The sequence below is a fragment of the Anopheles moucheti genome, chromosome 3, assembly GCF_943734755.1.
Source record: "Anopheles moucheti chromosome 3, idAnoMoucSN_F20_07, whole genome shotgun sequence".
NCBI lineage: Eukaryota > Metazoa > Arthropoda > Insecta > Diptera > Culicidae > Anopheles > Anopheles moucheti.
The window spans coordinates 41,880,117-41,903,836 of record NC_069141.1 but is presented as its reverse complement, the minus strand read 5'-3'; the positions used below and the strand labels follow the sequence as shown (position 1 = coordinate 41,903,836).

General features: G+C 45.2%; 7 protein-coding genes across 7 annotated transcripts; 4 read left to right on the top strand and 3 right to left on the bottom strand.

Annotated features, from left to right (window-relative positions):
* Positions 1–3,838: 3,838 nt before the first annotated feature.
* LOC128303317 (regulatory-associated protein of mTOR) lies at positions 3,839–9,482 on the bottom strand. Its single transcript, XM_053040240.1, has 4 exons — positions 9,189–9,482; positions 5,907–8,903; positions 4,559–5,801; positions 3,839–4,457 (listed from the first exon to the last, which is right to left on the bottom strand). The coding sequence occupies exons 2-3, from the start codon at positions 8,834–8,836 to the stop codon at positions 4,685–4,687; spliced, it is 4,047 nt and encodes a 1,348-aa protein (XP_052896200.1). The 5' UTR covers positions 8,837–8,903; positions 9,189–9,482; the 3' UTR covers positions 3,839–4,457; positions 4,559–4,684.
* A 759-nt stretch (positions 9,483–10,241) lies between these two features.
* LOC128303847 (mediator of RNA polymerase II transcription subunit 6) lies at positions 10,242–11,239 on the top strand. The gene is made up of 3 exons (XM_053040923.1): positions 10,242–10,466; positions 10,539–10,819; positions 10,881–11,239. Exons 1-3 carry the CDS (start codon positions 10,267–10,269, stop codon positions 11,204–11,206), a joined length of 807 nt encoding a protein of 268 aa, XP_052896883.1. The 5' UTR covers positions 10,242–10,266; the 3' UTR covers positions 11,207–11,239.
* A 7-nt stretch (positions 11,240–11,246) lies between these two features.
* LOC128303846 (spindle and kinetochore-associated protein 1-like) lies at positions 11,247–12,232 on the bottom strand. Its single transcript, XM_053040922.1, has 3 exons — positions 11,894–12,232; positions 11,513–11,828; positions 11,247–11,426 (listed from the first exon to the last, which is right to left on the bottom strand). The coding sequence occupies exons 1-3, from the start codon at positions 12,224–12,226 to the stop codon at positions 11,269–11,271; spliced, it is 807 nt and encodes a 268-aa protein (XP_052896882.1). The 5' UTR covers positions 12,227–12,232; the 3' UTR covers positions 11,247–11,268.
* Positions 12,233–13,227: 995 nt separating this feature from the next.
* Positions 13,228–14,563, top strand: LOC128304258 (uncharacterized). Its single transcript, XM_053041418.1, has 2 exons — positions 13,228–13,789; positions 13,907–14,563. The coding sequence occupies exons 1-2, from the start codon at positions 13,265–13,267 to the stop codon at positions 14,561–14,563; spliced, it is 1,182 nt and encodes a 393-aa protein (XP_052897378.1). The 5' UTR covers positions 13,228–13,264.
* Positions 14,564–14,776: 213 nt separating this feature from the next.
* On the top strand, positions 14,777–16,633 carry LOC128304813 (tektin-4). Its single transcript, XM_053042050.1, has 6 exons — positions 14,777–14,848; positions 14,910–14,984; positions 15,049–15,550; positions 15,616–15,910; positions 15,977–16,199; positions 16,265–16,633. Exons 1-6 carry the CDS (start codon positions 14,777–14,779, stop codon positions 16,631–16,633), a joined length of 1,536 nt encoding a protein of 511 aa, XP_052898010.1.
* A 43-nt stretch (positions 16,634–16,676) lies between these two features.
* On the bottom strand, positions 16,677–17,073 carry LOC128304710 (uncharacterized). The gene is made up of 2 exons (XM_053041923.1): positions 16,979–17,073; positions 16,677–16,911 (listed from the first exon to the last, which is right to left on the bottom strand). The coding sequence occupies exon 2, from the start codon at positions 16,827–16,829 to the stop codon at positions 16,719–16,721; it is 111 nt and encodes a 36-aa protein (XP_052897883.1). The 5' UTR covers positions 16,830–16,911; positions 16,979–17,073; the 3' UTR covers positions 16,677–16,718.
* Positions 17,074–18,839: 1,766 nt separating this feature from the next.
* LOC128302038 (dendritic arbor reduction protein 1) lies at positions 18,840–22,205 on the top strand. The gene has a single exon (XM_053038752.1). The coding sequence runs from the start codon at positions 19,641–19,643 to the stop codon at positions 21,444–21,446; it is 1,806 nt and encodes a 601-aa protein (XP_052894712.1). The 5' UTR covers positions 18,840–19,640; the 3' UTR covers positions 21,447–22,205.
* Positions 22,206–23,720: the final 1,515 nt, after the last annotated feature.

Sequence of the window (23,720 nt, the reverse complement as noted above, 5' to 3'; positions counted from 1 at the left end):
ACCGTTAGCTATTATGTTGAACGAGATTTTGCAATTAAAAACAAACTACTACAAATCTTCCAAACGAAGAAAAAATCATTTTTTCTGCCACTATACCTATAAATAATGACATATCTTCCCAACAAATGATGTTAGTGTAGCTGTAGGCCACTCTAGACGGATAAACACCTTCCATACATACAGTCAGCGTAAGGCGCGAAACGTTTCCGAACACAGCAAGTTAACAAACCAATTGTTATCTTAATTTTCGTATAAATTTGACCAATTGTGTTGTTCATGTTTGTTGTTTGAAAATTCTCTTTTAAACCATCAGAACATTGAACAGTGGTGTATAGTAAAACGTATGGAAGCAATACAGGAATTCCGAAATATGCCCGAAGCAGGATGTATGTGTAGTTTAGCAATAAATGAAATTTGTTAAAAATAATTCAACGTATCAATATGACTTGTGTGCGAAAGAAAAAAAATCCATCTTTATATAGTTTTGGTGCTAGTTCGTATCCATTGTATGTATTGTATGATTTTCAAAATGTGACAAAACGATCTAGCATTTGTTTTATAATGCGACCAAAGAATTTATCTTTCCATGTTTGCTAAGAAATTTAATTTCCTTTCAACATGTTCCAGATGGCAACATCATTCTTCAGATAGTACATGTTTAACTGCTAAAATTTCTCAGTTATTATTAGGCTTTTTAACATTTGTATAATAATGAGTAATCATTTGATTTGAGAATCGTTTTCTCTACTTGCAATTTATATAGTAACTCAGTGAAGGATCAATCCGTTTGGAGACCCAGGGCGGAATTATAAATGGGGCCTCTAATTAAAAAAAACGATGAATTTGGGGGGCTTTGAGGCCCTTCAAATGAGGCAAAGCTAAAGGCGCAGTAAGAAGGGCATTACAAACATTTTTTGGGGCTTCCAATACGGCGTGGCCCTAGGCGACTATCTACTCCGTCTACCGTTTGATCCGCCGTTGATCCCATTTCTCAACTTAACCACGAATCCGAACATCGAACTATTAAATAAACTTTTAATAAACACACAAAAACACTGTCCACAAAATATTTCATATAAACACGCATGTACGTAAAAGCGTTTTGAAGAAAGCGTCGCCACCAGCAGATGCCGATCGCGCCTAATAATTGCATGCGGTTATGTACTGAGTATATGGTTTGCAGGAATATAGCGACGAGCTGAGCTGCGCCGGTGCCTGAAGGACGTGGATACCGCTCAGCATACGACGATACGGATAAAGAGCAGTACAATAGATGTTAATATCACATATCACATATATCAGCGGATTAACTCGCGGTACTGTTTGCCTCCCACATTCCCACATGGTTATTCTTCTTCTTGATGACAATCTTTGTTGGGGGACAACAGAGAGCAAAATGGAAAGAATTAATCACCGTTAGTGGCTAGTGTCCAGCTTACAAGAGCTAGAGGTGCACACGATCATCTTAGTCGTCATTGCATATCATTTGTGCGCTTTTCCTTTCGTCGAAGTCTCTCCGCGTATGCGATCGTACTCGCCAAAAGCGACAAGTTTTGTGATTTCTGACACCAAGAGAGCATCCACGAAAGGAGATAACATCAATCTGATCCGCACAAGGATCCGCCATGTTTGTACATGACGTTTGCTCACGTTATCAGTCACTGTGATGCTATTGATCAATTAAAGATCTTCTACTATTGGCTATTAGTTACACATACTATCAAACAAGAGCACTCTCCCGAGAGCGATCGATAGAGTAAATAGCTCAGGTACTGTGGCGAGAATCCTCCGTCTCATTTTATCCTTCCAGTTCCTACAGTGCGTGTCATAACTGTACAGCAGTTAAGATTTTTAATTATTAGGAGTAGGAAACGTGGAGTGACACTATTTTCGAAGACATTATTCATTTTTTATTGTTCGATTATTTTCCAATATTCATATCTCTTGTCGTCATGGAATGTCCGGGGGTTTGAAAGGATTCCATTTATAAATATATTCCATAAATATTCCACATTGTTATTTCCATAAAAATAAACTTGTGTATAGTTATGGTAAGCGCTGTGCTGTTTGGACGAACGGAAAGAGATGAAAGATCAATCGACGGATCAAGCGCTATGATCAGTAGAGGGAAGGGTACAGCTAAATGAAATGCTACCACGTGGTACGGAAATTTGTGCTACCTCTTCGTTTGGATGCTCTCTTGGTGTCAGAAACCAAAAATTCCATCGTTTCTGAGCGTTTTGGACGGACGGAACGGCGCAAAATACGAAAGAGATGCAGGGTCCGTTTTGCCTTTTCCCCCTTCACTCTAATGCGTTTGATAGGAATGTGAAAGGAATGTTCCTTTATAAATCTTAATTCTCACATTCCGGTCACCAAAGAAATTGAATTTATGGGTATATATGGGTATGTGCCTTGCCTTGTTATTTACCATTATTTGTCTATTTGTTATTTTTTGTTTATTTACAACTATGAAAGTAAATAAACGTGAACATGGTTTGTTGCTGCATGCTATTCAGTGCCAGTGCCAATCTTCTTATCCAAATTGCTGAGAATTTGGATTGGATAACATTACCAACCGGTTTGCTGCGCGTACGACCTGTTTACCGGATGCTGTGCGGAGCGTCACCTCGCGAACTGTTCCGTCCTTGCCAGGATGTGCCGAAATAATACGCCCCATTGCCCACAAGGAAGGATGCATGTTGTCTTCTTTGACGATCACCAGTTGGTTTTCTTTCAGGGATGACCGACCATTGCAATACTTGGTTCGCGTTTGCAATTGCTGTAAGCAAGTGAACCGTGACTCCTTTAGTTGCTGCATGAATAGTTTAGCGACGATTATCTTTGGACCCAGCAAGCCGAGAGCGTCGAAGATCTTGGCTACAAAACTATCCGCTTTATCAATCCAGATGACAAAACACGCGTCTAATGCGTTTGATAGGAATGTGACACCGACAGGCAGACGTGTTTAATGTCATTATGCGAGAAAAAAAGCTGGCCAATTCCGGGGCATTTTGTCCCAACTTCAAAATTCGCCAGGGGCCTCTTGTGGTACCCTTCGGGGCGCCCTCTAGCATAGGAGACTGGGCCTATGTATACAACTACTACACACATTTTTTGGGGCCCCCAACACGGCGAGGCCCTAGGCGACCGCCTACTCCGCCTACCGTTTGATCCGCCGCTGTAGTAACTAACAGAAACATCCGGCCCGGACGGAGTTGTTTTTGCAATCATGGTTAAAAGAAGATGAACACACTACTCGTCATCTACAAAATATTTCTGCAAACAACACAAAAGCTTCAAGAGTTTCTCTTTCATCTAGCATACAAAGGTGGTGGTCGCAATATTATCCTCATTATCCTGCAAATTCTGATTAGATCCCAATATAATGCCATGGTTGTAATCACTTAAATAGAGAAATGCCCATTCACAAAGCCCACAAACTCTTGACCAATTCTGAGCATGTTAATCCCACGGATATTCCAAGCTCAATACAACCATTTATAACGTACGCATTCATATAAACTATTTATTTCTCAAAAGACCATACCTGTAAAATTATATGTTAGTAATTTATTATAATTCAAATAGCAGCAGTATACATACAAGAAGTACTCATAGTTCTCTGAGTTTCATAATACAGTTAGTGACATAGTTAAGCAAGGAAATTGTTAATCAAAATAGCATCACATAGAGCAAATCATTAACAAGCAACAACAAGTTTTTTTTTTATTACCGATATAACAAACTTTTTATAAAAGAATATATATACAACAAACTAACTACACATCTTTTTTATAACTACTAAAAACATCGACCGAATGATTTAATGTTATGTTTGAATAATAGTTTTATTGCCAACATTATTGCATCTATTGCATAAAACAAAAAAATAATTTGATTAACACTCAAAACCCAAGCACAACCTGTGGAAATATGCCTAACGCATGTTGTAAACTAAGCTACTAAGCAACATTAACATAATAAATATGCACAACATACGGTATCGATCATTTAAAACCATATAAAAAAGTAGATAATTACATTATTTCTACCTACATCGACTACGGATTAGTGACTAACTTTAGGCAACTACATGATATGTACGTACCATGGGCTTAGGGGTTAATATTGCACGATTTCGGAACAACCAAATGTTTGTGAACTTTCAATTAAAGTTGCTTCGAAACTTTCATTCCATTTAATCATCTTTGCTTCGTGTTGCTTTCTAAGCGATTTTTTTTGTTGTCGTACATCGTTTGGAAAAAATACATTTTACATGGCGCTAGCGTATTAGCAAGCAACTGGGAACGAGATCCCACGCAATGGCGTATCTGGATTTTCAGTTGAAAATCTGTTGCCATCCAATCTGACGGTATTAGTAATGGGTGATACGGGTTCAACGGTTGCTATCAGGCTGATTGGACCGGCAATAGTTGATTTGTGAGCAACATTACCTGCAACAAATGGAAAGTACATTTTGGCATAAACATCACCCCATAGAAACCATTCTCGTAATCAATTTTTGATAGACGGCTTACTAAGGAGGTCAACTTACCTGCGAGTGTCGTTGCCTTGTAGCTTACAAGTTACTGGTTTTGCATGCATCCGAAAGCAAATTATATGCGCGGAATGAAGCAAAGTTTGTTGTTTAGTTTCTACGCGTTAGCCATCCTATATTCCCTTATGGCACTAGAACCGCCGCGGTATTGTCGTTGTATCCCGCCGCCAGGTTGAGTTTAAACTTGTGGAACGACAGACACGAGGCTACCCCCTTCCTGGGAGCCATAAATCCTTCGTTGCTGCGCCCCGTACTGAGGACCACCCCGTCAAGCCCGTAGATGGTGATCTGACTGGTCGCACAGGCCAAAATGTCCGCACTCGTGTGGATGGCCATTGCCGACACATCCGTGCCGGCGCTCCAGTGCTGTACGGAGGAGTACGCCTTCCGTATGTCGTACAAGCGTACCACCGCATCAACACCGGCCGTCACGAGCGATTCGCAATCATCCCGCAGACAGATGGCCAGCACGGGATTAATGTGTTCGCGTATCGTCGCACATCGCGTCTCCGACGGTGCACAGCGCTGATCGAATATGCGAACACTTCCGTCGTAAAATCCGGCAGCAAGTAAACCATTCGGCGCGCAGGACATCTTCAGTACGGCCGTGTCGGACCCGCTCGGAATATCACAGATACGCATCTCCCGTTCAGCATCCCACAGACGAATGTATTTCGCTTCGCCCGCCGCCATGATCGTTTGCGAACGCTGGTGCCACGCAAGAATTAGGCCACCTGGCGCGGTACTGCTGCCGTGCGCTACCGGTGCCGATTCCGTACAGCTCACCTTCGCTGCGCTCGAAGTATTGAAATCCAGCAAACCGTGCCATGCGGAAAGCAATTCATTTTCATCGCTTGTATCCTTCGGGCGCCACAGCCGTATCGTACTGTCACTGTACCCGGCCATTATTACACCGACGTCGTGGGCATTGAGGAACTCCAGCGATGTAACGGCGAGCGCGTGACTGCCGAATCCATGCGTGGGTAACGATTCACTCGACGGCTTCGATTGGTGGTGCGGAAATGAATGCGGCTGCTGTGACTGGAAAAGTGACGGATGGTGCTGGTCAAGAGAAGTGATCGACTGATTCATTAGCCGATGCGTTCCATGATGCTGCAAGGATTGGTACCCGCTGCTGGTGTTACTGATCAGACTGCTGGAGCTGTCGTAAATGGATTGTCTTTGGGGCGTAAGAGTGTGCGTCACTTCCGTATTCATGTTCACTACGATAACTCGATCCCTGGGAAGGAAACACAATTCAGATTTCAAAACCGGCTTCTTCATTGTCCTGATCACGACTATGAGTAGCTAACAGAAAGAATACTTCCAAACTACGCTCACTTACTTGTAGGCAAAAGCCACCTGCTCGTCGTACGGATTCAGCTTAATGATCGTTGGCGCATGCTGCGTTCGGCAGTACCAACTCTGCACATCTAGCCGCTTGAAGATTGCCTTCTTTCGCTGCAACCGACCCTCGGCCCGTACCTCTTTGTTGCGCAACCAGCGCGACTTTCGGATGAGAAATTCGTACGAATTGTGGTCCGTACCGGCCGCTCTCGTTTCGTTCATGCGTTTCGACGGTTGGGCAAAAAAGCTGACCGACCATTCGATAAATTTCGTCCCAACGATCGGTTTCAGCGGGGTGGTGGATGCTTGCAGAGAGTGGGTGGACGGGTATGATGGCTTATCCTGTCCGTCGATGTAATCGTTCGATGGGCTGTCGTTTACGATGTGGATTCGCTTCTTCATTGCTAAGGGCGTTTGTTGATTCGCGAGCCTGTTATGACTACCACCGTTATCGCTCGAGCCGTGCAATCCGCTATGCGTTGGTGGTGATTCACCAGCCAGAAAACCAACCCGAGTGTTTGGCGATGGAGGCAAACTTACGCTGGACGTACTACCGGAATGGTGTGAGCCTTTCTCGCAAACCGTTACTTCTTTTGCGCTGTCGGCTCGTACATAATCGACAACTTTCTGTGCCATCGTAGCCACCTCCGGGAACGGATCCTTCGACAGGGAGATGAATCCATTCCACAGTTTTTGAAAAAAGCCAACCATGCTTTGCCGCGTAGATGTTTTGCCGACGCCAAGGATGTTGCTTGTGCTTGAAACACGTTTCATCGGGTTCGTGCTACGTTCGGGGCTGTCCAACTGTAGAAACGTCCCGGCGAACTGCGATTCGAAGAACAGTACCATCCACTGGATTGCCGCTATTAGCTCCATGCGCACGAGCGGACTCATATCGTTGCTTACCGTGGCGAAAAGGTGCAACGCCGTCGAACGATCGATGTTGTTTGCATGATCGGATCGTTGCTTCACCGAGCTAATAAACGTTCCCAGTGCGTAGACGGCAGCAGCTCGCACCTCCGGATAAGGATCGCTAAGCAACGGGTAAAGCTTTTCGTTCGCATTGTCTCGCACACCGGACCAGCGGGCCTGCTCGTAATTTTGCCACAGATGGCCCAGACAGATGGCCAACCATTGTCGTAACAGTGGGTTACTATCGTCGTTCAGCTGATCGAGGCAGATTGAAACGAGCTGACCCTGCAGTGCACTCGACTGTCCGTTGGGGAAGTTATGCACAATGCTGGCCAGCACGAAGGCAGCGTACGTTCGGTGATTGCCCTTAAACGGTTGACCACCCGGATTCGTTTCTAGCAGGGCGTTAAGGAAATACTTGTGACCATGCTCACGTATCAGATCGATCTGGCATGTTCCATCGACCGCTACTATTTTCGCCCAAATGAACACCAAGCAGGGTCGCAACTCTTTCGCCGAACTTTGCAACAGCTTCAGGACGTACGGGAAGATACCGACACTCAGTGCCAAATTAACGGCCCACGGTCCGAGATCGACAAAGTGTCCCAGCAACTCCAAGGCACGCAAGCGGTGAACCTGCGACAATAGCACCTGCAACACGATTGGCAACTGTTCCGGAGGGCTTCGCTGCTCCGTGCTGCCTTCCAGCCACACTTGAAACGCCGTCAGTTGCTCCTCGAAGAAGGGCGAATGCTGGAATGGTTTTCCCTTCTCTAGGATGTCCGGCAGCTGGGCGAGGGCTTGATCAAGCGCTAAATCCCACGCAGACCACATCGGGTGCCGGTAGCTAGGGGGTAGTGCTGGACTCGAGATGGGTGTACAATCGTACGCGCGCAGTATGCGCTCGGCAAGCAGGAAATTACGGAACAGACTCGCTACGAGTAAGTCCTGCCTGAACAGTTTCTGAAACAGCTCAGGCCGAAGCGTATTCCACGCGATCGTGTCCGTAATGGCGGTAAATATCCAGTTCAGCTCTCCCATCATCGTGCGTCTATCGTTAAGCTGTCCCGGAATCTTTTCAATCAGTTCCTCGGTCACTTCCGGGACAAGCTGCGAGGTGGATTGAAGCGTAAACCATCGCAATGCCATCTTAACCGGTGTCGTAAGGCATGAAGTAAACAAATCGGCTGGAAGGTTTGGATTCATCGGCAGCAACTGATCGGAGGCGCACGCTGCTAGTTGAATGCAGTTCCGGTACGTCGTCGTACCGGTCCCACCGGCAGATGGCGACGGTGATACACGGCTTTCGTCCGCCTGCAGATCCGCGCTAGCGTGCGGTTGTCCAGCCGTACTGCCGCTTCGATTTCGCATTTGTTCCAATTCGCTTTCGTGCTGTTCGGCAAACATGTTGAAGCTGTTCACAATGATACCAGCGTTTGAGCAGTCGTACACATAGATCGATGGCGCACCCATCCACGTTTGCAGATCGTAGATCGACAGTGGGATGTACTGCGTGAACGTCCGGTTAAACACCCATATCTCGCCGTTTGCCGTCGGACGAGGTACTCCGTGACCGTTGTAGTGGAACAGCACCCGTTCCTCTTTCGCATTTCGACGCAGCGAGGTACAGAGCTTCTTTACGTCTTCCATCGTTGGGTCAAGCGAATAGCGATAGCGTGCACGGGGTTGCCACCGTTCGTACTGCTTCTGCAGCTGGTAACTGATCATTTCCAATGCTTTCCCCGGGGAATAGGAGGCCGGATTGATCCAACATTCTACCCGCGCACATTTGTCGATTTTTACAACGTCCGGTGGATCGACGCCAATGTTCAGACACAACACTAGCGCCACGCTGACCGTCTTCATACGGTCTCTTACGCGCCAACATTGCGTGGTGCAATTGATTCCCTCTATCTTGCCACGGTGGCGCTCACAGTTAAAGCTGACCGGTAACAAAGCGTCGTCCTCATCTTCCGTGTCGTTCGAATCCTTTGATTGCTCTGTAGTTTCAATCATTATTTACATTCCTTTGACACGCGCTAGACGAATAATAATGTGACGATTTGGGGACGCGCGCACAGATCTGCAAAGATATTGAAATTTGTATTTAATACACTGATGTTACATATCTGGTAGAATTTAATTGCACCCCGTAATTCGATAAAGACGATATTGCCGGTATTCACCTTTTGTGCAAGAATCTGAGTTAACAGTACAGAAATAAGCAAATTTCATTAAAATAAATAATGCTCAAGATGGTTGAGAGACAACCGATGCGCAAAAGGCTGTTGGACCACCATTCGTTTACTAAATACACAACATAGGGAATCTACATAAAAACCCAAACTTCCCAACATCCTTTACATACCTCAATCGCTTCGATAGCGAATGGTGATGCTGCTAAGTATTTCAATCAAGCTCTTTCCTCCCGTTTGTTGTTATCAATTTTGTTCCAGATAGTACCGACAGGCAAAATGCTGTTGGTTCTTTCGCTTATCTCACTCTCTTTCTCGACGGCGTACTTCACAGTCAACTCGGCTCGGGGGTTCTAGTTCGACGAATGCCACCTCATGTGCGACTCGGTGACAATATTATGAACATTCCACACACCCGAGTAGTTTCACTATACGGCGTGCGTTTGTTTTTATTTGTTCGTGCACTTTAGCGTGAAAAATTCGCTCTTTCGTTGGGGAAGAACCGTTGCTATGAGCTGATGTTTGTTTTGTATTTTGATCACATCACATGTGGTGCGCAAAATGAATGGGGCACGGTCGATACGTAAAACTATTCCACCTCAGATTGGCACGCACAGCGCAATTTTATGCTTCCCTTTCGCAGGTATCGGAACGGCACTTTGGAACGTTTTCTCGGAAAAAACGACTGCTCCGTTGGGTTTCGGCTGCACCTCTTGTGCGACAAGTTATAGAAGGTTTAATTTTCCTGCCAAAATGAACGGGAATTACGACAGTTCGCACAATCTAAAATGCTCTATTCGGATAACATAGGAGGTTAGAAATCAGACACTTTTTCCTATTATTGGTGATTGTTTCTTCTTCGCTTCTACGTTTGACAGCTTGCTTGAGTCATTTTGTTGTGTTCGGGATTCGAACCAAACTGCAGTAATTCTGGTAAATTTGTAAATGGCGCGAAACTTCGGAATGGAAAACAACCACAAATTGATGCACACTCGGGGGCATTGATGCACTATACAAAATTCTCCATCCCTCCGGTCTCTTCACTTTGAATTGAATTAGTACAAATTATTAAAATAAATATTTTTTAGCGAACAGACATCCATTCACCAATATGACACTTCACGCATTGAATATAAACGCGTGAGTGGGAGAAAGAGAGAAAAAGCAAACGTAAACATCGGTCGCATTCGGGCAATATTTATTTTCCTACGTACTCTCGAATCACGCACAGTGCTAATTTTCCCTGCCACCATGAATCCTGGTAGATTGGGGCTTACGCCGATGGTTCAAGAGAATCCGCTATGGATTTCGTGGCACGACTCGAACTGGATACCGGTACTCAACCCTGGCAATGTGATGGACTACTTTTCGGAGAAATCGAATCCATTCTACGATCGAACATGCAACAACGAAATCGTACGAATGCAGCGCCAAAGTTTGGAGCTTCTGAAGTGCGTTTGAGTAAAGTGTTAATGCCTAAGTACGTCGAAATTAATCTTGTTTCTGACTTTGTGCAATTGCAGCAACATGACTGGGGTGGAATATATTCCTCTCCACGTTCAAGATCCGATACTGTACGTGATACGTAAGCAGCACCGTCATTCTCCGACCGAGGCTACACCGATGGCTGATTACTACATCATTGCTGGCACAGTATATCAGGCACCGGATTTGGCCAGCGTGTTCAATTCACGAATACTTTCCACCGTACATCACTTACAAACAGCGTTCGATGAAGCCAGTTCTTACTCCCGTTACCATCCGAGCAAAGGATATTCATGGGATTTCTCCTCCAACAAAGCCAGTATGTATTTACTGCGTACATTATTTGACTTCTATACTAAACCATTGTTCTCGCTTCATAGTTGCGGAAAAGACGAAAACACAAACCAAAAAGGAAGCTCCGGTAAAAGAGGAACCGAGTTCAATTTTTCAACGTCAGCGTGTCGACATGTTGTTGGGTGATTTGCTCCGAAAGTTCCCTCTACCCTTACCACAGATGACTAACAGTACTGCAGGCGTCAATTCGTCCGATGGGAACAACGCGAACAATAATCATAGTGGTGCTGCCGGTGAGAATGATCATTCCGGTTCAGATCACGCAATGATTAAGCAAGAACCTACCGACGGTAGTGGGTCACGAGGAGGTAGCAATAACGATGTACCACCGGAGAAGAAAATGAAACTATAATCTTTCTTTATGTACTCTAATCGATATAAACTCATGGCTGCAAGCGGAAAACGTTGAATGTTTTATTTGCTATAACTCCATAGGAAGTAAATCGTTCCTTCGGAACGCACTTCTTGAAGAATGTGAAGATGTCGAAGCATTTGTAATTTTGAATAGCTCTTTTTGTCTAAAACTTTGCCCGTTTTGCGCGATAAGTCTTCCTGGGTAATGAATTTTTGATCTGCGAATGAATCGCGTGGATGTTACATTAGTATACTTTAGAACTTTAGAATACCGGGTTGACCGGTACACGAATGTGGCACTTACCCGGAAAGTGAGCTTGCATGCTGTTGTACGCTTTCCATTCATTAACATCGTGCTGGCTTACCAAGGCTTTGCGATGTTTGTACATGAGCGTGTACTTTTCCTCGAAACATTTTGTGACTTCCTTTTCGAGAAACTGTTTCAATTCAGACAGCTGCATACGGCCCTTCAAATATTTGGGAATCGTTTCAAACTCTTCTTCCGTGATGTTAACATCAAAGTCATAGAAATGGATGTCCCTCGGCTTTGAACGTAATGCAAACGGAGATTTGGAGTAATCCTGTAGATACATTTTAGAGGGATTCGCTTCGTTTTGTAGCTGAAAGGTGCACCAGAGGAGAATTTGAAATTGACAATCCCGTTTCGTCCACAATCGATACGAACCTCTTTCAGTGGCATCTGTTTCGTGGTTGATGATTGGGTTGGTTTCGCATCCAAATTTTCATTCTGTATTCCCAGCTCCAACAAATGAAGCATCAAAAGCTCATTGCGTCGCATTTTCTGCATAATTTCAATAAACTGTGAACACACATCCTTGCGATCCGTTTCGAGGTATAGCTTGGTACATTGCAGTTTCTCCGCAACGCTGCATGCTTCTTCCTTCAGCTCTCGCAAATCGTTTGTTACGAAGGGTTTACATTTATAGATGTCCAGAAAAAGTTCAATCCGCTGCATGGTATCCAATTGCTTCTGGAATATTGTATTCAGCGGGTCCATTCCGCTCGCTTGTTATTCACAACACAACACAGTTTGTTTGCGTTCGAAATTGCAACTGCCACAATTGACCCGCTTGGATGACGTTTCGGGTTTATGACACTTGACTCTGACATTTCGTTTCGCTGAATGTTTTGAAATTCTCGTTTCATTCAGCAACCAAATATAAAATATCCAGTCACGAGAGTGTCTTCATATTCTTCTATACTAATTAGATATCACTCAAGAGTTCATCTAAACAGTTTTATTAACGCAAATACCCAGCCATGGTAAACCGGCTTATTCTGTAGGCATCTAGTTGCGAAGTCTAACAATCCTGGAATTTCTAAAATTATGGCTCGTTCCCGCGGGCACAGAGCTAATTATCCAACGAAGAGCAAAAGTAATCTTCATTGAATGAAAAGAACTGTGTTACGTTCTGTTCAGCTCGAGTCCTGCACAAATGTAACATTCCAAAGTTTGTACAAAGAAATGGCCCACATGAGCAAAGCGTGGCATTCGAACGTTACAATGTGTGAAGCACACGAGCTTCATCGTGCGTTATACAACTAGACGCAATAGTCACAACGTGCTGCTCATACACACACTCCCTACAACTGATGCTGAGTGCAACTGCACATGCAGCGAGTCCTATTTTTAGGCTCGTTTTAATCGCTATTTAAATATGGCGCGCACATTGTAACGTAGCAGCAGCCACAGCAAGTCACACCCTCGGTTGTGTTTGTTAAATGTTTGGCTGAAAGCACCATCAGCGTTCATTTGTTTAGCAGATCATTTAGCGAATTGTCGTACATATACAATCCGTTCTTTGCATACCGGGTGGGCTTTTCTATCGCGCAATTTACACTGATACAGATGGAGAGCCGCTAGAAAATGCGTTTGTATTGAGCAAAGTCGTAGAATCAAGCAACCTCGGATCAACCTCACCGCCTATTACGACGAGAGCAACTGCTTTCATTTCACGGTGTGCAGTCCGATCGATCGGCTCGTCGGTTTAAGGATATTTCACAGTTTTTGGAACAGTTTCCGATCGTCTTTGCAATGGCTTCAAAATCTGCTTTCAATTGCCGTTCTCATGCACAAAGCATCGATCGCAGAGAAAGTAGTAAAGTTTTCGAAATTGAACAATGCATGTACAATTTATCAGAGGACTTTCTCCGCCAGACCACCCTACGCGAGCCTGTCGAGCCGGTTACCAGTGATGTGCAGCTCATCGCACCGGAAGTGTTACGAACAGACGAATCCTTCGATAAGGCACCGATGGTACATTCCGTGCACCAGTTGGAAGATATCCTGCAACGTCCAATTTCCGACGAGGTCCTGCGAAAGCTGTGCTTCAGCGAAATGTTGCTTGTGTGTGATGGCAGCGAAACCATCGTTGGAGGAGCCGCTATCAACGTGAGCATGATAGCGGACGAAGTGTTGGCGGCATTTTCCAGTACGAGACTTACATTCCTTGGGCATTCTACGGCAGAAAGTGAGCTGATGTCATTTGCGGACCGCAACTGTCGACCGCTGCAGGAACGCAAATGCGAAACGTTGATATCTGGTCCAACGGGCAGGCAGGTGGGTCAACGGTGGGGGCGTAGTGTTGCTTCTCGCGCCCATGTGATAATTAACACATTGATTACCGATGGTAACGACGTCAAACTTACGTATTATTGTGAACTTCTTTCTCAACAGGAGAAACAAATACAGCTCTATTTTGACGAGGCGTACAACGTCACAGCCTACCGGCAGGAAAGCAATGGGCTACATACCGAAAGCTTTCACGGGCTGCTGTCGGGGCCAGAAAAGGGCGGTGAGGATGGTAGCGACACAAGACAAACTATTCTACCCGATGGGTTGCAATTGCTGCTGCTGCGCTATTTAGTACTGAGCAACTTTGTGGGCGAAATTTGTAGCCAAACAATCGACATTCAAGGGAGAGTTGGAAACTGTATACATAACATTTCAGCTGCGGTCCCAGTACCGAAAGCGCATCGACAGAATCCATCCGAAGCGGTGAAAGAGGTACGGAAAACGACCTGGTACACGGACGGTACGGAACCGGAAGAAAGCGTTTCACACTACGATTCTACAACAGGTCGGCTGTTAAGGCATGGTTGGAACAGTTCCTCCTACATCCTTGTTGCGAACCCGCTCGGCACGGCTTCACCGAAGGCTTTGGTAGAACTCGAGCGGAGCATGCAAGATTATGTGAATGCTTTGTCGGGTGTGATAAAAAATCGTGCCTCTGTAAAGGAGTTGCTAGACGATATGCAATACTCCGTAAAGGAGATGGATCAGTGTAAAAACATTGTAAATCCTGTATTATTAGATATAATAAAAGAGGTATGATATACTTAAACCATGCGCTCTCTTATTACAAATTGGCTCTTCGTACGCGACTGAAATAAACAAGGACACCGTTGTCTAGACATCGGTACGTTGCCGTAGTAACGGTCTCTATAGTTAAATAATAAGGATTTCTAGTTCGTGTTTTATCGGTCTAGGTAGCTCACATGCGTTGTGCTTGATTATTTGTAAATGAAATTTCAGTAAAGCAGGATAATGGCACAACTAAACTGTCCACCTTGTACCCCGTGTGCGTCCGTGTGCATTGAACATCAACCAATTCAAACGGTAAACAGTAGAAGGGTGTGTGCATATATCGACAATTAGAACTATTCTTACCATTTTACAGGAAACTTCCGTTGATAATCCATTTCATAAGCCGAGAGAACCGACAGCAGCGGACATTCATGCATATCAGCAAGAGGTATTGTAGAGTTTTGCATCTCCTACTTGTGTAATGCTTTAAATTACACCTGCTCTTAATTTAGCTACAAACGAGTCCAGTCGGGTTGCCTGCCAGCGATCCACCTCCGTATCTTCCCCAGCGGGTTGGCAACTCGGATGGATATCCTTTGGCCAAGCCGATGGGACCCATCGGCCCATGGGCGACCGGGCGCGTCGATTGGGGTGCTTTGTCCGGTCAAACCGGCACACGCCCCGTAGTCAACCAGTACTCCATTACGCGATATAGCGTGGACGAATGGCGCCAGAGAAACGCGAATATGATAAATGCCTGCGACACTACCGTCGATCAAAGCGTGCAGGTGGAAAATGCAAGCAAAAATACGATCATTCGTACATACGCCATTGCGGACAAAACGCAAACCGATTGCACTCACAGTTTGCACGTGCGGGCCAAAAATATTGATAACTTAAAGTGTGAACTGAATCGAGCCATTTCCAGCATGCAGGAGGAAATAGCCGCACTCGAACGGCAACGCAGACGCTTGAAGCAATCACTGGCGGTGCTTCGTATGCCGGAAGCTATCGGTAATGGAAGTGACAAAACGGGACGTATCCATTTAAAACATGTTAACCTTTGCATTTACTTCCAGCAAACGAATGCTTGGAACGCCGTACGGGACGTCCGGACACGGAATTAATCCGCGATCGGCCCGAAGAGGAGTTAATACAAGAGATCAGTTTGATATCCGAGATAAAAGCGATTTTACTCCAAACACTTGCTAACATTGAGCAGCAGCAAAGCGACAACCGTGCCGTACGACAACGAATGGAATTTGATTGGAGCGAGAAAAAGATGGCTCACGAAAACGATGCCATTAACTGTAATCTTCGCAACCAATCCACCAACACGTTGTTCAAACCCGGAGCTACCAGATGCTCGAATGAGTAAGTGTTATGATCGATTGCACGGCCGTTTAATACAGCTCTGTTCTTGTGCATCCGTCATATCAGGCAATCAACGGAAATCTATTGGGAAAAGTTTTCGCGTGAAACGCTGGACATGTATCAGAACTGTCGCCATAAGTCTGAACAATTGCGAAACACGCTGGATGCAATACTTACGAATGCGGCTCGGGATTTGCGAACGCAAGCCGATAGCGTGGAGCGGGCGCTAGCCACGCGTATATCCTGCATGGAAGAAATTCGAGAAAAGCTTGAGATTGATCTTCGAACTGTATGCATATCGTAGCTAACAATGTGCTACATCACTTCCATGTTAATCTCATTTTCTTGTTACAGATTCTGCAGCGTTTAGCAGACACGGAAATTCAAATCGATAAATTGAAGGTGGCTATAAGAAACATGGACTACTCTGTGATGGTTGTGCAAACTCGTCTGGATAATCGCAATCAACGGCCACGGGTAGAAAATTGTCGTGATCAGCCGCAAAATTTGCTAATTGCCGAAGTTAAATCACTTGAGGTGGGCACGTCAGCCATGAACGCCCAGCTGAAACAGGAAGAGGATGTAAAGCAGGAGCTGATCAACCGTCGCAATGAATTGGAACGGGAAATCATGCTGAAGCGGCGCACCATCGCAATTGATCGTGATCGTTGCCAACTGTTGCGATCTCATTTTCCCTCGTCCACTGCGCTGAGTGGTTACTGAAGGCTTACCAACAGCAGAAACTTCCTCATTGCGTTGGATATCACATTTTATTTGTTCTGCATATTCTACAGCACCTCTCTTGCACCTAGTTGTTAACAAACAATTCCCAGCCCATCCACTGCACGAGTTTAAATGCTAAATATACTGGAATGAGCGTCAGTGAGATGTACACGTAATAACTGATATCTTCCTCCATCTGAAGTACATACTGCCTTCGTTCAACAAATGAGCTTGTCCGTGAATTACGAGTTTGACTTACGAATCTCTTGGTTTTGATGCTAAAAGTAAAACAAATAAATTGCATTAGAATAGCAGTTTCGACGAGAAAGATGGATTGTTCTTTACTTTAAAATAAATGTGAAAATGCTGCTTCAATTTGAACCATTCGCAGAATAGCGGAAACAAATGAAAACATCGCCAAAAATCCGCATCAAAACAAACCGATTGTCAAGCTTTGGGGGAAATCATCAATGACAGCAGACGTTGACAATTCCCAAGTAACGCAATCAAAGGGGCCAGACACACACAACGAAAAATCGGCAAAACATATTTTTGATACTTATAACGCTATGTAACGCAATTCTTTTTGCTTCGATGTTGATTTCGATCAATCAACAAATACAGTGTAATATAACTAACGAATCCGTTAAATACTCGATTCGGTTTTAATTTTCATTCCCTTTCGGTATTTCAGAGCATGTGGTTGCATCCTCCAAGCTAAACTACAGCAGTTGTAAAAAATAATTTCCGTCCATATCTGCCAAAAAACCTTGGATTTCTTTTTCAATTCTATTTAATGCAATTTCGAAGCAATTTCAATTTTGATGCAAATCTGTAATGTGGATTACTGAACTAATTGCACTATGTTATGCTTGCAAACACACTTACTTACATGGTTATCAGAAGTTGCAACTGTTTGAAGATTTTGGTTTCGTAGTAATAGTACCGATTCCGCTTTAGCGCCGTCCTCAGTCAATCGGGTAACTCGGTCACTGAAACATAATCTGGTCATTGAAGTGTATCGCTCGTTTCGGCCCGGTTGTATTCGGTTAACATTCGAACATGGAACGAAATTAGACTGTGTTCGTTTATATCAACAGTTTAGCTGCAACCATAGAAATAAACGTGATAATTTAAATTGATATCGTAGCTGAATAGTTGGCTAAAAAAAAATCACAAACACACATGGAATGTTCTGAAGACTATTGAACATTTTTTTCAAACTGTTGTAGCTGGGGTGGTTTTTCCTACTTCATTTCAAGAATTTTATTTACACAACATGATAACTATAAAGTTTTGTCCAAAGTCGTGCACAATCTTAAAAGCTTTGAGGTTTCTCACGGGTTTATTCGCTTGCTTAAAGAGCCCAAAATTCCAATGAAAGATAATTCATTGAAAAACAAACAGAGAAAAAAAAGAACAGAGCAGATAATTCTAACGTCCCATGTTTCTAATGCTCCAATTATTTAGTCACGGAAAACTATGGAAAACACGAAGCTCATCATTTAAAATATGTCATATTTTTTTAAAAGGAGATAAAATTCTCACGGATTCACATACATAATCGACGACTTCAGGGCATGCTGTCCCACCAATAATGCAAACACCTGATTGAATGCTGCCGTTTGTTGGCAGATGTTGACGTAAATATTATCATTAGTGAACTTAGAATTAGGGAACGATTATTGGTCTCTTCTAACTGAATTCCTCCGCACAAGACACTTCGCCAAAGGAGAAACTTTTCACATCCACCGAGTTGGAAATGAGGCAAGTGAACTGGAAAGGAAAACAAACCATCGCCACTGAAGGCATTTGCTAGCCGCGTCATAATTCATAATGCGCAAGTCCACCAGCGATGCCACTGTGCCGTACACGAGCTTTCTCCCTCTCTCGCTTTCTCTTTTTATCGCACAGGAACGCACGACCAACACAGCACGCTCCTCCCCGTGGTAGTGGTCTGAGTAGGAGGAGCAACAGATACGCGCGCGTTAAAAAATCGTACGCGTTTTCCGTACGTCGGCGCACCGAGCGAAGAAATGCCGGCAGAATCTGTTTGTTGCTGAGTGCGGACGGATGTACATCATCTTTCGCTCGTAGTGCAGTGAAGCTGGCGTGAATTAGTTGTAACGATTGATGGACAAATGTTCCGGGTATAGGCTAGTGAAAGGACACAACCCAAAATTAGTGGTCTCAGGTTTGAAGAAGTACATCGGAGTGTTTTAGGTGACGGCATATTGTGTGTATTTCCTGGTTGAAACATTACCTCACACTTGAGCAACGGTTGAATGAATCACGTGCCTGGAGCAGTCTTGGTTCGATAGCGAGAAAGTGGAGAAAGCAGTGCGAGCAGTCGTTCAGAAGTGAGCCGGCCAGGTGTTTTGTTTGGCCAAAGTTAAACAAGCGACAAACATCGTCTTCTTGGGCTAGAAGAAGTGCCGTTCCAAATATCGCGCTCCAAAGTTGTTGTCAGTTGGAACGGGGCACCGCCGTGTTATTGTTTCCGTGTGTATCCTATTTGTTTTCGGTAGAAGAAGCAAACCAAAGTAAAGCAAAGTTCCATTGTGCCTGGGAAGGGAGTCGCGCAGGAATAAAAGGGAAAGCGGTCTCTGACGTTTTTCCGACGATGGAGCACGGTATAAAGTGAGCTCGGTGTGTAAGGGTATTGTTTTTCCTTCAGAAAAGTCGGGGCTTTTTTTCGTAAGACAGAAATCTTGGCAAACACATCCAATGGGCGTCGACTTGGCCCGGTAGGTACGGATCTAGGACCCGTTAATGTCGGTCAGTGCTTCCGTGTGTACGAAACCATGCGTTTAAGTTTAGTCTTTCGCACCGAACCGGATAAAGTAAGTGGACTGTAACAGGCGCTATCCAGTGTGGTGATCTTTCTGTACAGTTGGAAGAAACGAGACATCGTCGCGGAACTTTGGAATAATCGTACCATAACGTGACTCATCGCCGCAGTGTTCGCGTAGTTTCGTTGCTTGCAAATAGTGTTTCTTTACATTCTATGCGACACCAGATCGACGACACGAAACGATCTTTTATGAAACTGCCGTTCGATCGACTAGCTAGAGTGATGAATCTGGAAGAACCCAGCTTCGGTGATAACTACATACAGGAGTTTGTCCTGGAGCATCTGGACCACGATACGGGCCCGAATGTGAAGCGCGAGGACACTAGCCCCACTGTCCTCGGCAATGGGGCTGGGTCGAAGCATCTCTGGAACGGCACCACGATGGATGAGAACGGTGGCATCGTGCCTATAAGGTTGAAAGCGGTCAACAACGGCGTGGTGACTGCGGGCGTCGGTAGCGGATGGCACCTGGACGACGCTCGCAAGATACACGCCTGTTCGCCCGGCCCAGGCGACCTGTTCACACACGTCGGAGCACCAACGCATGGCCAACCGATGCTGTTCAATCCGCCGCTCAGTGGCGTTCCATCCACACCGCCGGAAACTCCGCCAGTTATTGGTTCTCCAAACTCTTCGGGCGGTGCTGGCGGTGTCAACGGTGTGGTGGCCAGCAGCGGAGGTTATGTTGGTGGTGCGTACTATGGCACACGATCGCAGACAGGGCTGGTGGAGGAGATGATGTTCCTGCCGCAGACAATGCGTGGCGAACAACCGCTCGATCTTCGGCCATTGCACTGTTCCATCGGTCCGGAAGGCGACTGGATGGATCGTAAGGAGTACGCCAGCGTGCTGGCGGTTTCCAACGGACAAAATGGGCAGAATGGTATGCTCGGAGCGGGTGGAGGTGGTGGTGCAGCCGGACCCAACGGTGGTGTCGGCACGGTGGGCAACAACGGTGTGGGTGGGGGAGGTGGAGTTGGTGGAGGATTCCAGCATCATCATCACCATATCACGGCCCAGCTGGAATTCGGACCGCTCAACATGCACAATGTTTCGCATCAACATCCGCACCACCATCACTCCCATCATCACCACGGCCTGCACACGAACCGACCGCACTCGGTCAGCTCCACCAGCTCCACCATTTCGCCTCGCAACGGTACCAGCAGCAGTGGCGGAGGAAGCTGTTACAACGGTCTGGGAGGATCGGGATCCGGCAACGGACTCTCATCCGAGGACCTCATCAACGATGAGCTCCTGATGACGCTCTCGGTGCGTGAACTCAACAAGCGTCTTCACGGCTGTCCCCGGGATCAGGTGGTGCGGCTGAAGCAAAAGCGACGCACGCTGAAGAATCGCGGCTACGCGCAGAACTGTCGGTCGAAGCGGCTCCAGCAGCGACACGATCTCGAGATCACTAACCGGCATCTGCATCACGAGATGCAACAGATGAAGGTGGAACTGGCGAAGATTAAGCAGGAACGGGACGAGCTCATCCAGACGCTGCAAATGCACCAGCGCGATCAATCAGCACAGCAGACGGCCAACGTGCTGCAGCAGCAACAGCAGCATCAACATCAACAACAGGCCCACCACAAGCAGCAACACCAGCAACAGCAGCAGCAACACCAACAACAACACCAACATCAGCAACAGCATCAGCAGCAGCAGCAGCATCAACACTATCAGCAGCAACAATCGCGGCAGCAGCAACAACATCATCTACATCATCAACAACAGCAGCACTTGGGATCATCGCAACACAACGGTTCCTGCGGTGGAAGCGCTGGTAGTGGCAGTGGTGCAGGTGCCGGCAATGGTAGTGGTGGAGGTGGAGGTGGTGCTGGAGGAGGAGGTGGTGGTGGTGGTGCTGGCAGTGGGGGTGTTGGTGCTGGGTTAGTTTCCTCGGTCAAGCAGCTGATCGCGGAGAGTGTAACGTCACAGGAATACTACGTATGACGCCAGACATCGCTCGGTAATCATCAAACACCCTCGTGGGTTGGGCGCTATGCCTGTTAATTCCGAGCTGCCAGGTGGAAAGGTGTGTGATTGTGAGTGGAGAGTGTCCGTGAGGCGGAAGGGCGGAAGGAGGTGGCCGATGGAAGCTGTAAATAGTAGACCTTAGTTTCACAGTGCACGGCCGAGTACAGTCTGTGAGATGATGATCAATAGATCCTGTTAGTGATGGGGAAGCTCGATCGAGACAACGGCATGGTGAACAGGTGTTTAATATCTCTTTTGGAGCACATTAACAGGTGCATCTACAGGTGCACAGCATCTTTAATTTTGATTAGTTCTGTTCTGTTCTGCTCCACATTGACCATGTTTTGACATTTTTCTAAATTTTTGTTCGTAAATGACCAAGATACCGGTACCGGGAAGCTGTTATTGTTGAGTTGTTCTTGTTTATTGGATATTTTTAAGAAGGCCCATACTTTTTTATTAATCAAAGTACTTCCACTAAGACGTAATTGAAATGTTGAGGATTGTTTCTGCTTCCATCTTTTTTTTTATAACTTCTTTTGAGCAAACACTGTGGGGGCATTTTCAATTTTGAGCGGAACACATTGGTAAGCACAATTATTAGCCCATTGACTCATTGCTCGTTCAGTACTCACTTGTAGTACAACATTAAAACATTGTTTCATTGTGTTCACCTGAGTAACTACTGTAGAGTATACGAAAGTGTAGCAACGGTCTTCTCTTCTACTATTGAACTGTGTCTCATTAGGAACGGAAGAAAACAAAAACTTTGTATAAAACCGGTCGCGGCGGCCACCAGTAGAACAAGCGGCTAATGTTTACGACGATAATAATAACAAATGTAGCGAATGAAATATGTTGTAATATTGAAACAAAGGCACATTGAGTAACAGAGACTACAGCAGCAACAGGCAGTGAAGCAATAAAAAGGATCGCGAGGGAAGTAAATATCATGTTAATAAAATGTAATAATTCACGAGCGATCGATCGAAACACGATAGAACCATTGTATTATGTATCGATCGGGAAAAGGAAATGAGCTCAACCGCTCAATTCGGTTGAATTAAAAGTTTTGTTACTTCTTAGTTAATGATTTTCTGTAGCCCTTAACGTAAACTGCAAAAAAAAACTGTAAAGAAGCCGGATCGCTGATCTACCGCTAGTGTATAAATAGATAAGAATTCAAATCAAACGTACGATGAAACGTTTATCATTAAATGATGTTGAAGAAAAGTAAAAAAAATTACAAACAAAAAAAAACACAAGAACGGTCGTGTAGTGTTTTATTTCTTCCGCAATTGGGTGAGTTGTTGGTGAAGTTGGTCCGATCGTTGGGTGTTCGTCGTGCGAATATACCCGTCCCGGGCCCGTTCGCTTGGAAAATCGGTCACCACAAAGTCGATAGCGGTGGCAGGAAACTTCAGACGTTGTTTGTTTACTGTTCGAACTGTAACGAGGATGGGACATTTCGTTTTTATTCTTCTTCACTATTTACCATTTTGCAGCGAGGAGGTTTGTCGCACTGTGCAGTGTTTTCTTTACGCCGATGCCGCCGACCACCAATCGTCATAATCGTAAAGAAACGAAAACCCCCGGGCGAACGTATCGTGTAATGTATTCGCGCGGGTGGCATTAGCATTCAGCGAGGTCCTTCCGGATAATGTGGACACCAGTAGTGCCGGGAGAGCAAGCGTTTGGCAAGCGCTTCCATGGGTGGTTTTGTGTACAACGGATACATAACGCTTCGTCTGTCAACAGGGATGAACAATTCCGAGAACCCGAAGAAAGGAAAAACATTCTTTCCTCACTAGTGGGGTCGCCGTTATGTTTGATCGCAGCATTGCGCTTCAGGCTGGGTGCTTACACTTATGGTGCAGTGTAGAGTGTCCCGCACTTACTGGTGGCACATTGATGTGAGATGAAATGTTCTTTCTTGCCTATAGGCGTTGCTGCATTTTACGAGCTTGAATTTGAATTTGGTGCAGAGTTTAAAATGAGATTCGTTCGAGAAGGTTTCGAATGGAAAATATCGTTAAAAATAAGTAGCTAAAGCGTGCCTGAAGTTTAGTGTGAATAGCTAATTCGATTTTCAATGATCAAGTTCAAGCTAGGAGGACTAATTTGATTGAATTATTGAAGATCATGAAGACATTTTTAACTTCAACAAACCCCAAAACTGCTCAATCTTGGCAAGATTTAACCAATGCGCACTTCAAAGTAAACATTACACTACAACCCTTTCAGTTGTCT